Consider the following 17,370-nt stretch of genomic DNA (forward strand, 5'->3'; position numbering starts at 1 on the left):
TCCAAAAAATTACACTCATTTCTCAAAAAAATTCTAAATAAATTTCATGCATTAAAGATTCTTTCATTGCACTACTCGTGCTACTGGTAACCAAACAGGGCCCAGCTACGCACGCAGGCCAGCGATGCCCGTGAAGGAGTATCTGAATGAATCATCAGAAGTTCAGAGCAACGTCGGGGGCCAAAGCCTTCCTGGCATCGCTCTCCGGTGGCGCCCCCTGTCCCCCTCCGCGAGGCGTGACGAGGCGGAATCATAGCAGCAAGCCGCGCGGCTCCCACGATCGATCGGTCCGCCGGGTCCCCGGGGGCACATGGATGATGGATCGGGCGGACCGCGCAAGGGGGGTCAGGCATTCAGGCGCACTCGTGCTCCTGCTTTTTCTTGCTCCAATCATTTCAGCTGTCCGCGAGGTCAGGTGTGATCGCCTACCGGACTCCAGGGGCTCGTTTGGTTTGGTGCCCTAACATATCAAGCCAAAAATTGGCTAATGTGGCCAAAATTATGTTGTTTGGTTTGTAGCCATGCCAAAACATAGTCGAACGCCATGAAAAAGGGTGCTTGGATGGTAGCCATGCCAATTTTTCCCACAACCATGAGAATGACATGGAGGACCCACATGTCATCATGTTTCCTCTTTATTGAAACATATTAATGTGTGATCTTGTTTTGTAGATAAAATCACAAGAAGTATTGTGGTGAAAAAAAATGAAAATCAAATACACAGTTTGGAAAATATTAGCACTTTAAGTTTCGTAATAAAAAAAAATGAATCACGTGCCACCAAAGCTCACTTACGAAATACTAGTTATGCTGCCAAGCCAAATTGGGGCGGCGCGCCAGGCGACGCTGCCCTTTGGCAGTTGACTGTAGCGGGCACTTGCCAAATTTTTACAAGCTGGCCAAACCTTGGCACGAAACCAAACACTGCCAAATTTTCAGTAGTATGCCAAATTTTGGCTTGGCCAACCAGAGCATTGAAACATATCCGATGGAAACCACAGTCTTCGTGAAAACTCGTGCAAATCACAATAAAAACGTCGTCTAAATTCACCAAAAAATCACATGTGTAGATAATATGATGATGCACAACCTTACAAAATATTTTGTCTAAACTCGACTTCATTTGTGAGATATAAAAATAACAAATTTCTAACAAATCATCTGGATAGCTTCCTGGCCGAAAGATCTGAAGTATACTACTACTAATATTGTACTGGCGATATAACACGCCTGTTCAGCTGTTCTGTCAGGTGGGGAGTGGGAGGTTCTTCTCGCCTCAAAGCCAAGTACTCGCACGCTAGTTCAGGTTCAGTTGTTGTCTCCCAGTCTCAGATAACACGGCATTACTCCCAAGTTAACCGATAAGCAGGCGCCAGGCTTCGGCCATTGCAGGAGCACGTATGTTATGTCCGGCGTCGCAGCACGAGCCGAGCGAGCAATCAGTTCTATCTGTTTCCTGCTCTGCGACGGATACAGAACGCTTCGGGGCCTGTGTAACAATCCAAAATTTGGAATTCAAATGGAAATACGAATTCACCAAAGTTTGAATGAAGTTTAGCTAAATTCAAACCTTACACGTGGCCCCCACATGTCACTCTCTCTTCTCTCCCTCACTCTTCCCTGCTCTGTGCCGAGCAGAGCTCGCCGGCCACGCGCCGAGCCTCGCCGCGCCCCAGCCCTTCCCCATCCTTGGTTCTCCCGAAGCCTCTCGGCCCCTCCACGCGGCACCATCTCCTTGCACGCACGCCGATAACGGTCGTCGACGCGCCACGGCGACGAACGCGCCGAGCCGTGCCGTGTGCCAATTCCCCGCTCGCTTGCGCCTCTGTCGTGCTCTCCTCCCTTCCTTTTGCTTCGCAAACGAGCTCTCTACCTCCCCCTCTACTCCCCTCCCTGTTTCAAGCGCCAAGCCGAGCCCCCACGGTGTCCAGAGCCGCCCGCTGCCCGCCATTAGTGCCGCCGCCCCTAGGTCGCCGCGGAGCTCACCCCTCCGGCCTTCCTCGTGCCCAACATCACCCGCAGCTAGCTTCCTTGCCTCCCACTGGTGCTCCTCGACCCGTTCACCATCGCCCACGGCCACCAGACCGCCGCCGCCACCGCCAACCGCCGCCGCCGGCCGCTGCTCTCCGCGGAGCCGCCCGCTCCGGCCATCCCAGCTCCAACCAAAGCCACCCCGAGGTAGAGCTCGTCCTCTTGCTTTTCCCCCACCGGGCCCTCGCCGCCGACGAGCCCAAGCGCCGGAATCCGGCCGCCACCGCCTCCCCTGTTTCAAACCCCAGCCAGGGACCTCGGGTTGAAATTCAAGAAAATCCAGGGGGTTGTTTGAATAGACTGTGACTCAGATGAATAGTGCTTTAAGGACCCCTTTTGTAATTTCTAGCTGTAAACTTTGAAATTCAATAGAAATTCGTAGAAAATTCGTAAAATAGCAAATCCAGTTGTTCTGGAATCCTTATGAAAAGCTCTATGCAGTAGAATCAAAATATGATGGGTGTTTGTTGAAAGTTTTTGCTGTACAAATTGTTTTGTGTCACTAGGTATATAAAGACTAGTTGTTTTATCTTTTCCTTAACTAATGTTTGAAGCCATGTCTTGCTGTGAAATTTTGATGGTGAGATGTTCATGTGACTCTAGTGTTTCTATAAATATTTCGTGGTCAGTTCTCATGTGTAGCTAATTCTTTGATTTAATCCTTGCTTAGTAAACTTTAATTATGATAAATAGTTTAGGTTGATGATAAATTATGAAAATATTTCTGAGTGTTATTTTTGAATAGTTTAGCTTGTCCATGAAGTTTTAGTCCCAATTCATGACTAGAACAGGAGCTAAAAATGAATCTTGTAAATATGATGTCTGTTTTGTTTATTTTCTCAGAATTAATTATGTGTAGATAAAATCATGAAAAATGCCCAGTAGCTAATTACTCCCTTTTTAGACCTACTGTTAAAGTTTGAGCTTCTTTTATACTCTGGTCTAACCTGTATAATTCAATCTTGTTCTAGGAGTTGTCTGATTTCATAAATTGTTCTGGATAATTGGCTACAAGTTTTGGGATGAATTTTGTAGGATAGATAGTTCTGTTTACCTTCTGTTTGATGTAATTTTTATTGAATTTACTACTGAATGTGTGCTGAGTTGTTGATTTATTAACCAACCATGATTTAATTGCTATAGGAAACTACTCTCCCTTGTTTAGGAAGTTAATATAGCTTTCTTGTGCTGTTGATCATGATGTCTTGTGTAGTTAGATATATTGAGTTACTACTCTATAAACGATTGCCCAGTCATGTCTTTCTTGTAATCGTATCGCATTACATAGCATTATGCTCGTGTCCATGCAATCGTGACTTTGTGCCAGCCTCGCTTGTTCTTTTTGCCGTATCATCTACTATACTACCATGCATTCAGACATCCGCATTGATACATCTCATTTAGGTACGATAGATGAACCATATGAAGGGCGTGATATTGGAACCGAACACGAAGACGATGTTTGGTGGACATATCCAGAAGAGGCAAAGAGCCAGGAGTACATGCTTGGACCGGAATACTCGCCAAGCGAGTGTCATCTAACAAACACTGACCTAGTGTTAATTCCAGACAAGCCCCGATGCGTGTCCTAGTATTTTAAAATTATGACATCCATATATGTTGCTAGTACTTATGCATTACGTTCTAGGAGTTGATTTGAAACCTAGTTGCATGATCCGTGGTTCCTTGAGTTGTACTAGTATGTATAGGGCGATAGAAACGCTATGCTTAATAAGTATCGATAGAAGTCGAGTGACTGCTTGTCACTCGCGAGATATAGGATGTTTAGAAGACGAGTAATTTCCAGTTACTCGCGAGATATAAGTTATATGTATAGTTATGTTACAGTATCTGAGTTATTGAAAGTGATATGGAATTGTGAGACCGGGCGGGGAGTGATGAAGTTTAGGTATGGCAGCAGGACAGGGTTCCTGGTTGTCTTAGCCCCGCCTGTGTCGATCAAGGACCGGTCGTTGTGGCAGTGCTGATCGGGGATTGAACTGTACTAACCTCATGCCGGGAGTAGGAGGTAGTCGAAACCGGTAAGCCGAGTACTGCCTTGCTTCGAAAGTACAGGAACCCGCACCCAACTCCTGGGGCGAGTTGAGTAGTCGCGGAGAATTGGGTTGCACATGTTTACTTTTGGTGGTCTCACGTTGAGCTCGGCTGACCATATGTCGTTGGGCTGGTTCCTGTAGTTCGAGGCGGGGAGGGGAATGGTTGGTATGTATAGTCCGACGGGGCAAATACGTGCCGTGTTGGTTAGGTCCACCTTGCAAGGTTAAATCGGATCGATTCGCCGTGTCTCGCGGTTATGAGGGCCTTGATCTCTTTGTCGCCACGTAGAAATGTATTAGAAATATTAGGGATACATGATGGAACTATTTTGAATCATTATTGTAATGCTCCAACATGATTGTTTTAGTTAGGCCAACATTAGATGAGAGTCTTTCTACATAGAATATGTGAGCTAAAATATTGAAAGTAAGGATCCATCTTTAGACGCTTTTCTGCAAATAATCCACAGCCAGAAAGCCGTGCATGTCTAGATAGTGGGCTATGTATACCCATAGTCGGGTAAATCTTGCGGAGTATTAGTATACTCAGGGTTTGTTGTTTACCCTGTTTCAGGTATAGAAGCTAACCAGGATTCGCATCAGTGGGCTCGATGTGACGTCCTCACGTGTTCATAGTTATCGTTTTGTTTTATTGGTTCTCAATCAAATTTCCTTCTCTCAGGTCATATTCTCTTCCGCTGCTGCCATTTGTTATATGTAAATTCTAAATTTAAAGCTGTTTTGTAAATATTTATGTTATTATCCACTTTTGTGAAAATATATTATGCTGGTACCGTCTGCGCTCGCCGTCGCGCGAGACTTCTGGTGTGTTTCGATCGGCCTGTGGGTTGGAAACAGGCTGTCAGGTTACACTTAATTAAGCTAATGTGTCTGATGCGTTCAAATGATGACCATTACGCTTAATTAAGCCGTTCAACTTGGCGGTTCTGTCACAGCCTGTCTGGGTGGGATCATTTCGTCAATCATGACAGACAGGGCAGCGATTGCGAATATGCGATGCCACGGCAGCGACGCGCATCCTTTTCGTGCGCGCTTTACGCCAGGGGTCGGCCCTGTCCTGTGCCTTCCGTTCCAAGCAGAGTCGTCAGGATAAGAAATTCGGGATGGATAGATAGATAATATACCCAACCAAAGTACTGTACTAGCACTACCAAAAACCTGAAAAGGCAACCCGCTTCATCTGCACCGGTTCGGCTTGGATTTCCCGGATCACTGATGGAGGATGATGACGCAGTGGCCACCAGGAGTGCCAATCCGCGGTTGCTGATACTGGCCAATAGTATCAGAAGCCAACAAGGAAATCTTACACGCATACTTACTGAAAGAAAGTAGATAGGGGAGCAGATCGCCTTGCGAGAGACAATGGTCGACCATTGAACAAGACAGCGAAGATTGTCGTTAGCACGTCAGTGGTTTGAAAACGCAGGCCTATCTGCAGAGAGGGGCTCACATGAACCGACATCTCTCGTGGCGGAATCCACATGTGATGATTTCGACACAACATCTGACACTTGCTACAACTACAGAAGTATAGGAATCAGAAAGCAGTGGATTATTCATCTATTTTTTGTGTTATTAGGAACAGCCTCGACCATTTTTCTCTAAGATCAATAGTTACAATGTGCTTAGTATGCAGGAACAGTTCTGAGTATTTGTTCCCTGTGTTAATTACGCACTTGAACTTGTAAGTTGCAGTGCAAGGACGAACGGTACGGTACAGATCAAGTCACAAGTACTCAGGTACACAGCAAACAAGCGGACGCCGTAGTCCACCACGGGCGATCAGATGATCGGCGGCGGCGGCGTCTCCCAGACGTCGAACACGTTCTCCTCGTTGTGCAGGGCGAAGAGCCGGTCGCCGCCGATCGAGAAGTCGCAGATGGCGCCGCCGTGGCTCCGCCGGAGCGTCGACGTCAGCACGTACTCGGGCCCGCTGAACACGGAGATGCTGTCGTTCATCGACGAGAAGAGCTGCCCGCCGTGCGTGGCGAGCTTCGGGTAGCAGCTCTCCTCGCCGGGCACCTTCCGGTTCATCAGCTTGCTGCGGGAGCTCCAGCGCACGCCGCCGGCGCCGCTCCGGAGGTCCAGGAACCCGAGGTCGTCGTACTGGTTGATCACGCAGACGGAGCGCTCGTCCTCCATGGCGATGGCGTGGAGCACGCGCTTGTCGTCGAGCGACGCGGCCGCGCCGGCGTCGGACCAGGACCAGGCCACGTTCTTGGCCCGGAAGTCCAGCAGGCCGATGAAACAGTTGTCGGCCTTGGGGAACAGCGTGGCCACCATCAGCGCGTTGGTGGCGTCCAGCCACTGGAGCTTGTCCGCGTCGCCCAGGGCGCAGCCGGGGGGCTCGTAGAAGAAGTCGGCCTGCTCGCCGGTGGCGCGGTCCCAGACGCCGATGCCGTACTCGTTGAGCCGGCCCTTGCAGCTGGCGAAGAGGCTCGAGTCCTGGTCGAACGCCAGGGCGCCGGCGGTGAAGGACTTGACCTGCCGGTCGTGCGCGACGCGGAAGCGGTGCCGGAGCTCGCCGGAGGCGGCGGAGAACGCGGCCATGCCGCCGTCGCACCTGCCGAGCCGCTCGCGGGCCGCGATCAGGAGCGTGCCGGCGTCGAGGTAGGCCGCGTCGTTGACCTGGGAGTGGTCGAGCGAGACCGGGCGGCGCTCGTCGAGCATCCAGTTGTACACGCGCACGGCGCCGCCGTGCGCGACGCAGCACCCGCCGTCGGGCGCGGCGCGGATGGCCGTGCCGTCCCCCGGCGCGCGCCCGGGCACGGACGCGGCGAGGCGGAGGCGGTCCCCGTCGAAGGCGCCCCACCGCGCGGCGCGGACGTGGTCGAGGAGGCCGTAGTAGAGCGCCTCGCGGTAGAGCAGCTTCTCCGGGAGGTGCGGCGGCACGTGCAGGCTGCCTGTGCGGAGCAGGTCCAGCAGCACCGCGAAGCACGCCGGGTTGCGGTCGATGAAGTACTCGGCCACCCCGCCGCCGCCCGCGGAGGAGACGTTCCAGGAGGAGTCGAGCAGCGCGCCGAGCATGGAGTCCCGGCCGGCGTTGGCGAGCGTGGTGGTGGTCGTCTCGAACACCTGCCCGCCCACGTTGAACCGCACGCGCCCGCCGCCCGCCATCGCCGGCGCTTGCCAAAGAACCGGTCTTTAGTAATTCTTTACACCGTCCCAGCTTGGCGCGGCATCCGACTCCCAATCTCCGATCGACCCGGCGCTAATCGCCGGAGGATTCCGCTGCGAATCCGGTGGGGATCGAATCGCCGGGCTGCCTCCTCTGCTGCGCTGTACGTACCTGGCAGTTCGGGGGGCGGCGGATTGGCCCAATCACCACTACCCGCCTCTGTACGAGGTCGCGGGCGAGCGAGTAGGTTGGATGATCGCTGCCTCGGCCTAGATTTATGGCGCAACGGCAGCGCAGAGGCGGGGGGCGAGGGGAGAGAGGAGACGGAGGACGGGAGGAGGCGGGTGGGGACGGGCAGTTAGCAGGCGAAGGTGGTGGTGGGGCGGTGTCGCTTTGACGTGAAGACGGCGCTTGATTGGGAGGACAAAGTCCCCGGCCGCCACCGCAACGGCTGGGGACGGGGGCGGGTCATCGTAGTGCCTTGCCTAGAGACAAAAATTCAGCGCCTAAATTTCGGTGACGTTTTGGCTGTGTTCACTTCCCTCCTATTTTTCCAAAATTTTCAAACTTTCCATCACATCCAAATCACATCGAAATATTAAATATAGCAAATGACACATACATAGAGTACTAAATGTAGTAAATAAAAAAAATTAATTACATAGTTTTGATGTACGTTGCGAGACGAATTTTTTGAGCCTAGTTAGCCTATAATAGGACAATATTTACCACAAACAAACAAAAAGTGCTACAATATACTACATTGCCCTATGTAATCTTTCCTACTCGTTTTTCGCGGATCTAAACACAGCCTTTGTAATCTTTCTGCCCAGGCAACGACCATCGCGAGGGACAAGGAGGGCCGGGAGCTCGTCAGGTCGTCATGGCGGATCAGAGTCCGCCACGATTGACGTGGGAGGCAGGATGGCCGGCCTGTTAGCTGCAACCGTGCAACCGCCCGAACGTGGCCACCGACTGACGGGCACGCAGACTCACACACAGTATGAAGCACTAAATGTATTTAAATAACAAAACTAATTACATAGTTTGGATGTACATGACGAGACGAATCTTTTAAGTCTAATTAGGACATGATTAGCCATAAGTGCTACAATAACCCACATGTGCTAATGACGCGGTTAAAGGCCCCAAAAGATTCGTCTCGTGATTTCCAAGTGAGTTCTGAAATTAGTTTTTTAATTAGTGTCCGAAAAGCCCTCCTGACATCTGATCAAACAATCGATGTGACCTTTGATCTAAAAAATTTCACTAACTCAACACCCCCTGACTTCAGTTCACGTCCCCACCAGCATCGCGCACGCCCCCCGCCGTCGGCCTCCGACCGGAAGTCAGCCTGCCCTCTCCAATCATCGGCGCCGCCGCGCCGGCCGAATCTTCCCGGCTTCGTTTCGCGCGGCATTTTTTTTGAAGAAAGCGCGCGGCAGGCAGCTGACCTGAACACCGTGTCCCGTGCCCGTGTCTCTGCCTCCTTTTTCCACCTCCCTGCTCGGTCGGCCGCTCCTGCGTGGGGTTCGTGGATGGAGACGTCGCGGCGGCCGCACCGGCGCCGCTGTTCTGTTGTGCGCTGCCTTCTGGCTGCGGTTGCCAGTGCGACGGCATTCCGGCAGGAATGGCAGCCGCGGGGGGCGGTGAGGAAAGTGGTGAGCACGATTCCACGGCGCCACTCCTCTTCTTCAGGATACTTCGGTGGATTCATGATGCAATTGGCAACGAACACCTCGCCAATGCCAGGCGGCCACGGCCTTACACAGAAACCGGGCATGGCTGGACCAAAAACGGACTCGGTCCTTTGTGAAAGAACAGCGTACCAGTACAGAGCAGCAGCACACAAGCTCTTCTTTTTGTCTGTTTTGCGACACTTACATATGGATTTTATTTCCTTCAAACACAAAGACGAGTCTATTAGGTTCATAACTGTGCGTTGCTACAGATAAAATAGTTTATCGTTGAATACAAAATTCTTGCAAATGTATTTACATTCAGACCAAGCTTCACGAGTCGTGTGGAAATTCAGTTAAGTATAATCAAATATTTATTTTTTAAGAATATATCCATACTCAATCACCGCTTCAATTGATGAGCATCAATTTTCAGCATATAAAATATTTATAAATTACATAAAGCAATAAAGACATACTCTTTGTAAGTGAACTCTAGCTTGATTGCCTAGCTCACTATATAGAGTGGAGATAGCAACCATGGTTTGAATCCCCGTGTGCACAGATTTAAGCCATCTCATATGACTGGGGATGTATAGGACTCTATTTTGAAAAAAATATAAAAACATACTCTTTGATATGAAAAATATTCACACACCACTTTCATATTTCAAAGTACGAAAACAAATAGTTAGATATGTGGTACAAATTGTTGCAATTTTATTGCTTTTCCTCTCGCTCTCTACTTTCGCCTCCCCATTCACCACTCCTGTTTTTGACCCCCTTCCACTGCTCGGTCACTTGCAAAATGCAAAATTACTGATAAGAACCAATATGGCTATGCTGATGTAGACCATCTCTCTAAAATTTACTGATAAACTCCAATACAGTTATACTGACATAGACAATTCCTGACAATAATAATAGTTACTTATGAATGTTAGTGTCTTATCAACTAATAGTTACTTATGAATGTTGGTGTCTTATCAACGGATTATCTCAACAAGAACACCTGCAACTCAAAAAAGAATAAACTCAAGCGCATGATTCAACTATTTTTAAATTCTTTTAATTCTATCACGTTTTTAAACGGAAGAGTAGATTGAGGGTCTGATCTGCAACCACTCAGCGTTCTCCTAATAAAAGTAGAAACATCCGCACAACTTAGCCGTGTCAAAACTCGAAAGAGCGTATAGGCATCATTCAAATTTTCGTTCTACAGGCAGCATATAGGCATATAGACCTTTCACGAAATGTGATCTAAACTCTAAAAAAAACTCCAAAAAAGGGGGCAAGATTCACCGAGTTTCCTGCTGCGGCGGAGCAGTAGTGTGCCTTCTCCTTTGACAGGCAACACACCCACACGGCAACAAGGCCCGCTCCTTCGGCACCGCGACCCATCTTCCTCCCTTCGCTCCCCCAGCATCCGTGCGCCGCCCTCCACGCTCTCCAGCCCAGCTGCAGCTCGAGTCCGGCTGGTGCGACCAGGCCTGGGTGCGACAGCACCCTCCCTTCCCACGACTTCTCCGTTCTTTTTCTCGGCCTCGGTCTTCCTTTCCTAGCGGCGGCGACAGTGCGAGTTGCGCTGCCCGTTGTTCGTCTAGCGACGGGCGTTCGCCGGCGACGGACATCCGACAGGGGTATGCCTGCCTATTCCCCTCCATTCCCATCCTGCTGCGCGAAATCAAACACCCAAACCCCTAACATATGGTATCTGCCTTTCTGCATTCGGATCTGACCATGATTTTACCTACTAAATTCGATCTTTTTGCAACAGCTATGTCCTATACTGGTTCCGCCCCTGGCGCCTGCACCGGAAGTGTCATCGGATCGTACGCAGTTTCGGTGCAGGTAAGCGGAGTGTGGTTCAACAGTCGTAATCGAGCTTCAAGTGACATTGTTTTAGTGAACTGGCCAACTGGGGCTAGGGTTTAGGCTCCGGTCATGAGCTTTGAATTTGAGCTCGATGTTTTGGAGACAGCTAGGGTGGATTTGCTGTTATTAACTTGTACATGTGAATTGTTGTTGATCTTATTTTGTATTTGTTGCTGTTGTACTGAGAATGCCATTGGGGTACCTTTTTTTTTTAGATTGTTGACCTCCCAGAGCTAAGCAGATTACGTCTGTTTTAATTGTGTAATCATGCTTGATTAGACTTTGCTTCAATGTTTTGAGCCAAGTAGTCATTGCGTGTGGGTCTACCAGTAGTTTGAGACGCAGTTCATGTTACACCAATTTGATTTTTGGTTGAATGTTAATCCTATTAATGTGAATTGGCATTTGGAGCCCAAGGGTCGGTCAGTTGGTGCCAGTTGGCAAAATGTTGGTCTAAATCTGACATTGTAAAACATCTAACTAAATAACCAACTTTCTGCTATTCTGTGGATTTTTTTTAACTGTTGTTGCAAATAGCTGAACTTATGTAGCTTTCACAGAACAACTGTAAAATGTAAAGTTTACACAAGTTGCTGCTATAACTGCAGGAACTTTTGGTTATAGATGATTTGCTATCAGCTCTGGTGGGTATTGAGGGACGATATATTTCTATTAAGATAGTTCATGGAAAGGAGGGCCCTGTTGTCTTCCAGATTGATTCTTCAATGGACCTTGCCCTCCAGGTAAGCCCTAAGTGTACATCCTATTGGATCAGACATACAGAAAAGGATTTGGTTGGCATTTAATGATATTGCTTTTGCAGGAATTAACTCGTAGAATATTCCCTTTGTGTGAGGATTATGTGCTGGTAAGACAATTTGTGGAGTCAAGGTCACATTTCAAGAATGGTCTGGTCAACCATGCTCTGGCTGCAGCTCTAAGAGCATTCCTACTGGTACAACCCCTATTTGTATAAAGAATATTTGAATAGTGCTTCTATGCTCTCGTGATGGCTAAGTTGTTTACATGTTGAAGTAGTATTCTTCTACTCTTGGTAGGAGTCTAGGACAACCTTGAGTGGATGCAAATCAAGCCCTCAATCTACTTTTAACATTCGTGATTGTCACTTTTTTAGAGAGCATTCAAGCACCCTTTTGAACTGTAGTGTGTTCTATGGGATTGCAAGCTTTCTTCTGTGCGACAAAACCAGAAAGAATATGAAAATTACTGTATCATGTGATAGAGTTCAGTTGTTCTATTCTGACATGGACCCTTTAGAACTGTAGTTTGCTGTATGTGATTGCAAGCTTTTTCCTGTGCGATAAAACCAGAAAGAATGTGAAAATAGCTTTACCATGTGATAGACTTCAGTTGTTCTATTCTGTCATGGATTTTTTTTTTCATAAGTAGTATTGTCGCTGAGATAATTCCATTGATAAGACATTGACTTTCTTAAGTCACTATATATTGTCCTCAGGGAAGGTCTATGCCAGTGTTGCTATATTAGTGTTTTTTCTGTAAGTTTTGCACTTTTCACAAAGTCATTAGCGTTCGTTTTTCTTTCTTCTGAAAAAAAACCCCCTATGATCAGGATTATCAGGCGATGGTTGCTCAACTGGAGCACCAGTTCCGCCTTGGAAGGCTTTCTGTTCAGGGATTATGGTTCTTTTGTCAGGTGGGTTTTCTTTTGCTGCATTTGCCTTTGGTTTGTGGTTTTAGCATTAAAAGTTATGTTTGCTATTTGGCAGAGGATGATGAGTTCGTTGAATGCATTGGTAGTTCTAGTGGAGAAGGCTACTTTCAACAATACCAGTGGTTCTGCAACTCTTAATCTACTTCAAAGCCAGGTACTCTTTCAAATGGAATTTATGTCCTTGAGGTTACACACTGTTCCTTTCATCCCTCCTTCCCTTCCTGTCTGCCTAGTGTAAATCTAAGCTAAATGGACCTGGCCAGCTTGTTTTCTTATAGATAAAGTAATTTTCTTTGATAGGACTTGTTCCTTATTTCACATTTTTCTAATAGCTTAATTCTCCATGATTCACACAATTACTTTTTTAAACATTTAATGCATCTATCATATCCTTGAACTCAGGCAAAGGCGATGGGTGGTGATAGTGCTGTCCGGTCTTTACTGGAGAAGATGACAGAATATGCAAGTGCAGCATACCTCAGGATGCTAGAAAGGTTCATGATTGTTCATAGCTTCTTTCCTTGTTGGTCCTAGGAGCGATGCACCTTTTCAATAATTTCCAAGCTCTCACATTTAAATTGAATGCAATACACATCTTTTAAGTTCTGGCTTGTCTTGTTTAGGGTGCTAATGTTTAGATAGAAAATAAATGTTCAGTTAACTTGCTTGCTTTTTTTACAATAGCTGCATCTTATAGTTCTTTTCATATTAGGTGGGTGTATGAGGGAGTTATTGATGATCCTTATGGTGAATTCTTCATTGCTGAAAACAAATCTCTGCAGAAGGTACCTTTATACTTCTATAAATCTTTCGACCTTATCATACTGGTGTCTGCATCGCATTAAGCCTAACATATCGAGCCTAGTTTCTTCATATTTTATCCAGGTGCTTGTTTGATTTCCTTTCTTTTTGGTTTCTCTAGGAGAGCCTCACTCAAGATTATGATGCCAAATATTGGCAGCAACGATACAGCTTAAAAGAAGGAATTCCCAGTTTCCTTACTAATGTTGCCGCAATGATTCTGACAACAGGAAAGTATCTTAATGTTATGAGAGAATGTGGACACAATGTTCAGGTATACATGATTCATTTTTTTTCCTGAACTCAAGTCATTAAATGAGAGCATGTTAGTAGTATGTATTTATATATGACTTACAATAACACAATTGTTTTGAATGTTTTATTCAGGTTTCCTTAGAAAATTCTAAGCTTATGAGCTTTGGTTCAAATCACCAATATCTTGAATGTATCAAATCTGCATATGATTTTGCAAGTGGTGAATTGTTGACTCTGATGAAAGATAAGGTAATCACCAATTATAGTAAACCTATGGTTACACTTTGTTCATTTTTAAGAATAGGCTACTAATTTCATCACATTAAATGTGCAGTATGATCTCATTGGGAAACTGCGTTCCCTGAAGCGCTATCTACTCCTTGACCAAGTATTTTTCTGTTATTACTATATATATGTGCTTTGGCATAAGTTGTACAGAGTCTATTAAAAATACATGTTATATGAAATTATGAGTTAGTTCTTTACGTTGTCCTTAATAATGAATATCATGTTTTCCAATCTAATTTTGACCACACATGTTGGTTTTCCTTGCACTATTTATCTTATCTGTTTTCTCTAGTTTACAGGGTGACTTTTTGGTCCATTTTATGGATATTGCTCGAGAGGAGCTTATGAAGAAACCAGAGGAAATATCTGCTGAAAAACTTCAGGTTTGTCTTGTATATGTTGTTTGTTTGTTTGTGCCATACTGCCACTACCAGTGGCGGAGCCAATTGGGGGCCAGCAGGGGCTGTGGCCCCCCTCAACGATGCAGCAAAAACTTTACCTTTTACCTCTGTTTTAAAAAGGCAATTGATCCAATGCAGCTGTGTACAAGTTTATACAAGTTGCAGAGCACAATTAACCTCATAACTAACTCTAGAAAATCAGGATCCACATCAAGTTTACATGTACACTAACAAGCTAATGCTTATCACAACATTAATACATGTCGTAATTTTGGTGCAGATTGACCAAAATGATTTTTTTTATTTACATGGTCCTCACCAACTTGCTTGGGAAAAAAGGCTATGTTGTTGTTGTTGTTGTTGTTACATGGTCCTCACCAGGACTATTGAGCGTCTACCTTTCCTTTTCTTCAAAATGCACACGTGACCCCAATCCTCAATACAATCCTTGTACGTCTCGTCGCTTTTTCTAGGTTCCCTTAGTATCCCAAAATTCTTAACCCTATTGCACGATGCCTCGATGGCTTGTGTACGCTAAATCATTCAGTTTTTCTTGTTAATTTTTTTTATTTTTGCTTTGGTTTGTGTTAATGTTTAGCAAATACTTATTAGTGCACACATGAGTTATGAGTAGTGAATATTTTGTGGAACATACATATTGAATTCTCTTTGTTGACAAGCAAATTATACCGATATGTTGCCCCCCCCCCCCCCCCCCCCCCGCCCCCCCAAGCAATATTTCTTGCCATAGCAAAAACAGATTTTTGGCAATTCTGGTTATGGAAAAGCTGACTGACCTTTTGCTTTGCATTGTGCTTTCTATGTTGATTTTACATGGCAGTCTCTGCTTGACATTGCTTTGCGGAGTACGGCGGCTTCTTCTGATCCAACTCATGAAGAATTAATTTGCTGTGTGGTAAATATTATCTAGGTCTGGTCATGCTATACTGTGTTTTCTATTCTCATATTTATTTACATCTGTGTTCAACAGGAACGAAGTTCTCTCCTTAAGAAACTGGCCACTCTGAAAGACTTGGATTGTGCTTGCCCTGCAGATAAGCTTATTGCAGCAGATGTTGATCAGTTGATGCAATTAAGCATCACGGGTTTGGAAACATTCTGCCTTAGCAATAAGGTTTTGTTTGCAGTTCGTTTTAAACCTTCCTCATTTGCGTTTGTCTTGCGATGCAGAAATGATATACCTTGTCGTACGCTGCAGGTCCAGTGGCCACTATCTCTTGTAATTTCAAGGAAGGCTTTGACAAAATACCAATTGATCTTTCGTGTATTGTTCCACTGCAAGCATGTTAGTCGTCAGCTATGTGCAGCATGGCAAATACAACAAGTATGAATTAACTCTTTTTATCCTGTAGAGTCAGTTAAATTATTTTGTTTATGCCAATATTGACCAGATATTAACTCTTGAATAGGTATTCCGTTCTGTCAAGATTCTAGGGACGCCAATTTTACGGTCATCAATTCTCTGTCGCAGCATGCTCAAGTTTGTAAATAGCCTTCTGCATTATCTAACATTTGAGGTAGTATGCATATCTCCATGCTAAACTATTCTTTTGGTCATGCTAAATCATACATGTCACCATGTATTATCTAATGTTTGAGGTATACCATAAATGTTGGGTACATGCTAAAACAACATATATTTTGGCCCCCAGGTTCTTGAACCAAATTGGCATTCAATGCATGATCGCCTTCAAACTGCAAGGAGCATAGATGAGGTTTCAACAGAAATTTTACAATTGGATTTTTTAGTTATTTTACAATTGAATTAATTTGCAATGCTAACGCTGATGAGTACATTACCTTTGATGTTAATACTACTTGCAGGTCATCCAGATCCATGATTTGTTTCTCCAGAAGTGTCTAAAAGAATGCTTGCTGTTGTCGCCTGAACTCCTTGTGGTATGTCCTTTTGCTTTTTCTTAAAACCAAAAGAAAAGGAGATAAAACAGTAACTTTTGGTCGATAGCCTTTCCTTAGTTCATATAACATTCAAGAGCTCTGAATGAACCAATCTTTATTATCTCATCTTTTGGATGTGCAGAAAGTTGAGAAGCTGAAAGCTTTATGCCTTCAATATGCCACTTCCATCCAGCTCTTGATGCCATCCATCGAAGTTGCCAACTCCGAGAATACATCGAAGGCCGGGAAGTCAAAGTCAAGGACAAATATATCGCAGGACAGAGACCAGCAGCTGAAACTGGCATCAGAGAATGTCGTCATGTCAGAGTCAATCCTGTATGTATCTGCATCTCTGCCTATCGGATGGTGTTGAGATGAGAATTCCACTTCTGAATCCTATAACATCACGTTGGTCTGTCGCAGGAAATTCGAAGCGGCGTTCAATTCAGAGCTCCAGAGCCTTGCTCCCACACTGAGCAACAGTTCACACGCGGAGCCGTACCTGACCCATCTCGCGCAGTGCATCCTTGGTGTCCGAATGGACCAATGAATTGCCTGATGCGGACCGTGCTCATTGGACTCGGTACAAGGTCATTACCCTCCAGGGTGGCACTGCCCGGCCCGATCAAGATCTGTGCATGTACTTGTGATAGATTATAGATAGGCCAGTAGGATCTAGTATTCTAGTGAGCCACGGATGGTGCCTTTGTTGGTGCGGGCGTGTCAGCTGTTTGATTGTCTTGGCGTGTTTATCAGCTGTGATTCAGCATTGCCGGTGCGGCTCGTGTCTGAAGATTGCCATGTGCGATGTCTTGGCCATGTATCATGTGCATTGTAGGCGACAGACATGTTGGTCGGCGTGTAAGCTTGAATTGATATATTTTACTTAGTCGAGGCTCATTCCACGTGTGATTATTAATCTTCGATTCGATTGATATCGAATGTGACGGTGACCGCTAACTGTAGAATGGCTTCTACTTGCACACATACGATTCGAGCCGTCAGACGTGGCACAGAAAAGTGTCTAGTGATTTTTTTTGAAAATAAATAGTGATTATTTTTAAAAAAGGGGGAAAGCTACCTAGCAAATCAAGCACTGCCAGAGGCCGGACCCATCCGCGGGTGAAATGTTTGGGCTGGGTTCTTTTTTTTTCAAAATAAATGTTGGGTTGGGTCCATCTCCACACGGACCAGCACGCTAGTGGCAAGATCACTCCCGTGCCCACCAGCC

The 17,370-nt window shown here is 46.0% G+C and overlaps 2 protein-coding genes and 1 long non-coding RNA gene across 3 annotated transcripts; 2 read left to right on the forward strand and 1 right to left on the reverse strand.

Annotated features, from left to right (window-relative positions):
* Positions 1 to 1,854: 1,854 nt before the first annotated feature.
* LOC120642630 lies at positions 1,855 to 3,915 on the forward strand. The gene is made up of 2 exons (XR_005662666.1): positions 1,855 to 2,178; positions 3,436 to 3,915. It is a non-coding gene; the product is annotated as an uncharacterized LOC120642630 (long non-coding RNA).
* A 1,733-nt stretch (positions 3,916 to 5,648) lies between these two features.
* On the reverse strand, positions 5,649 to 7,656 carry LOC120642444 (BTB/POZ domain-containing protein At2g24240-like). Its single transcript, XM_039918967.1, has one exon. The coding sequence runs from the start codon at positions 7,224 to 7,226 to the stop codon at positions 5,892 to 5,894; it is 1,335 nt and encodes a 444-aa protein (XP_039774901.1). The 5' UTR covers positions 7,227 to 7,656; the 3' UTR covers positions 5,649 to 5,891.
* A 2,565-nt stretch (positions 7,657 to 10,221) lies between these two features.
* Positions 10,222 to 17,058, forward strand: LOC120642394 (gamma-tubulin complex component 2-like). Its single transcript, XM_039918902.1, has 20 exons — positions 10,222 to 10,546; positions 10,684 to 10,757; positions 11,390 to 11,524; positions 11,605 to 11,736; positions 12,373 to 12,456; positions 12,530 to 12,628; positions 12,877 to 12,968; positions 13,187 to 13,259; positions 13,397 to 13,549; positions 13,663 to 13,779; positions 13,865 to 13,918; positions 14,118 to 14,201; positions 15,061 to 15,135; positions 15,211 to 15,354; positions 15,439 to 15,564; positions 15,650 to 15,757; positions 15,893 to 15,955; positions 16,065 to 16,139; positions 16,282 to 16,475; positions 16,563 to 17,058. The coding sequence occupies exons 2-20, from the start codon at positions 10,686 to 10,688 to the stop codon at positions 16,687 to 16,689; spliced, it is 2,007 nt and encodes a 668-aa protein (XP_039774836.1). The 5' UTR covers positions 10,222 to 10,546; positions 10,684 to 10,685; the 3' UTR covers positions 16,690 to 17,058.
* The last annotated feature ends 312 nt before the right edge of the window (positions 17,059 to 17,370 follow it).

Source organism: Panicum virgatum, chromosome 7K, assembly GCF_016808335.1.
Source record: "Panicum virgatum strain AP13 chromosome 7K, P.virgatum_v5, whole genome shotgun sequence".
Classification (NCBI taxonomy): domain Eukaryota; kingdom Viridiplantae; phylum Streptophyta; class Magnoliopsida; order Poales; family Poaceae; genus Panicum; species Panicum virgatum.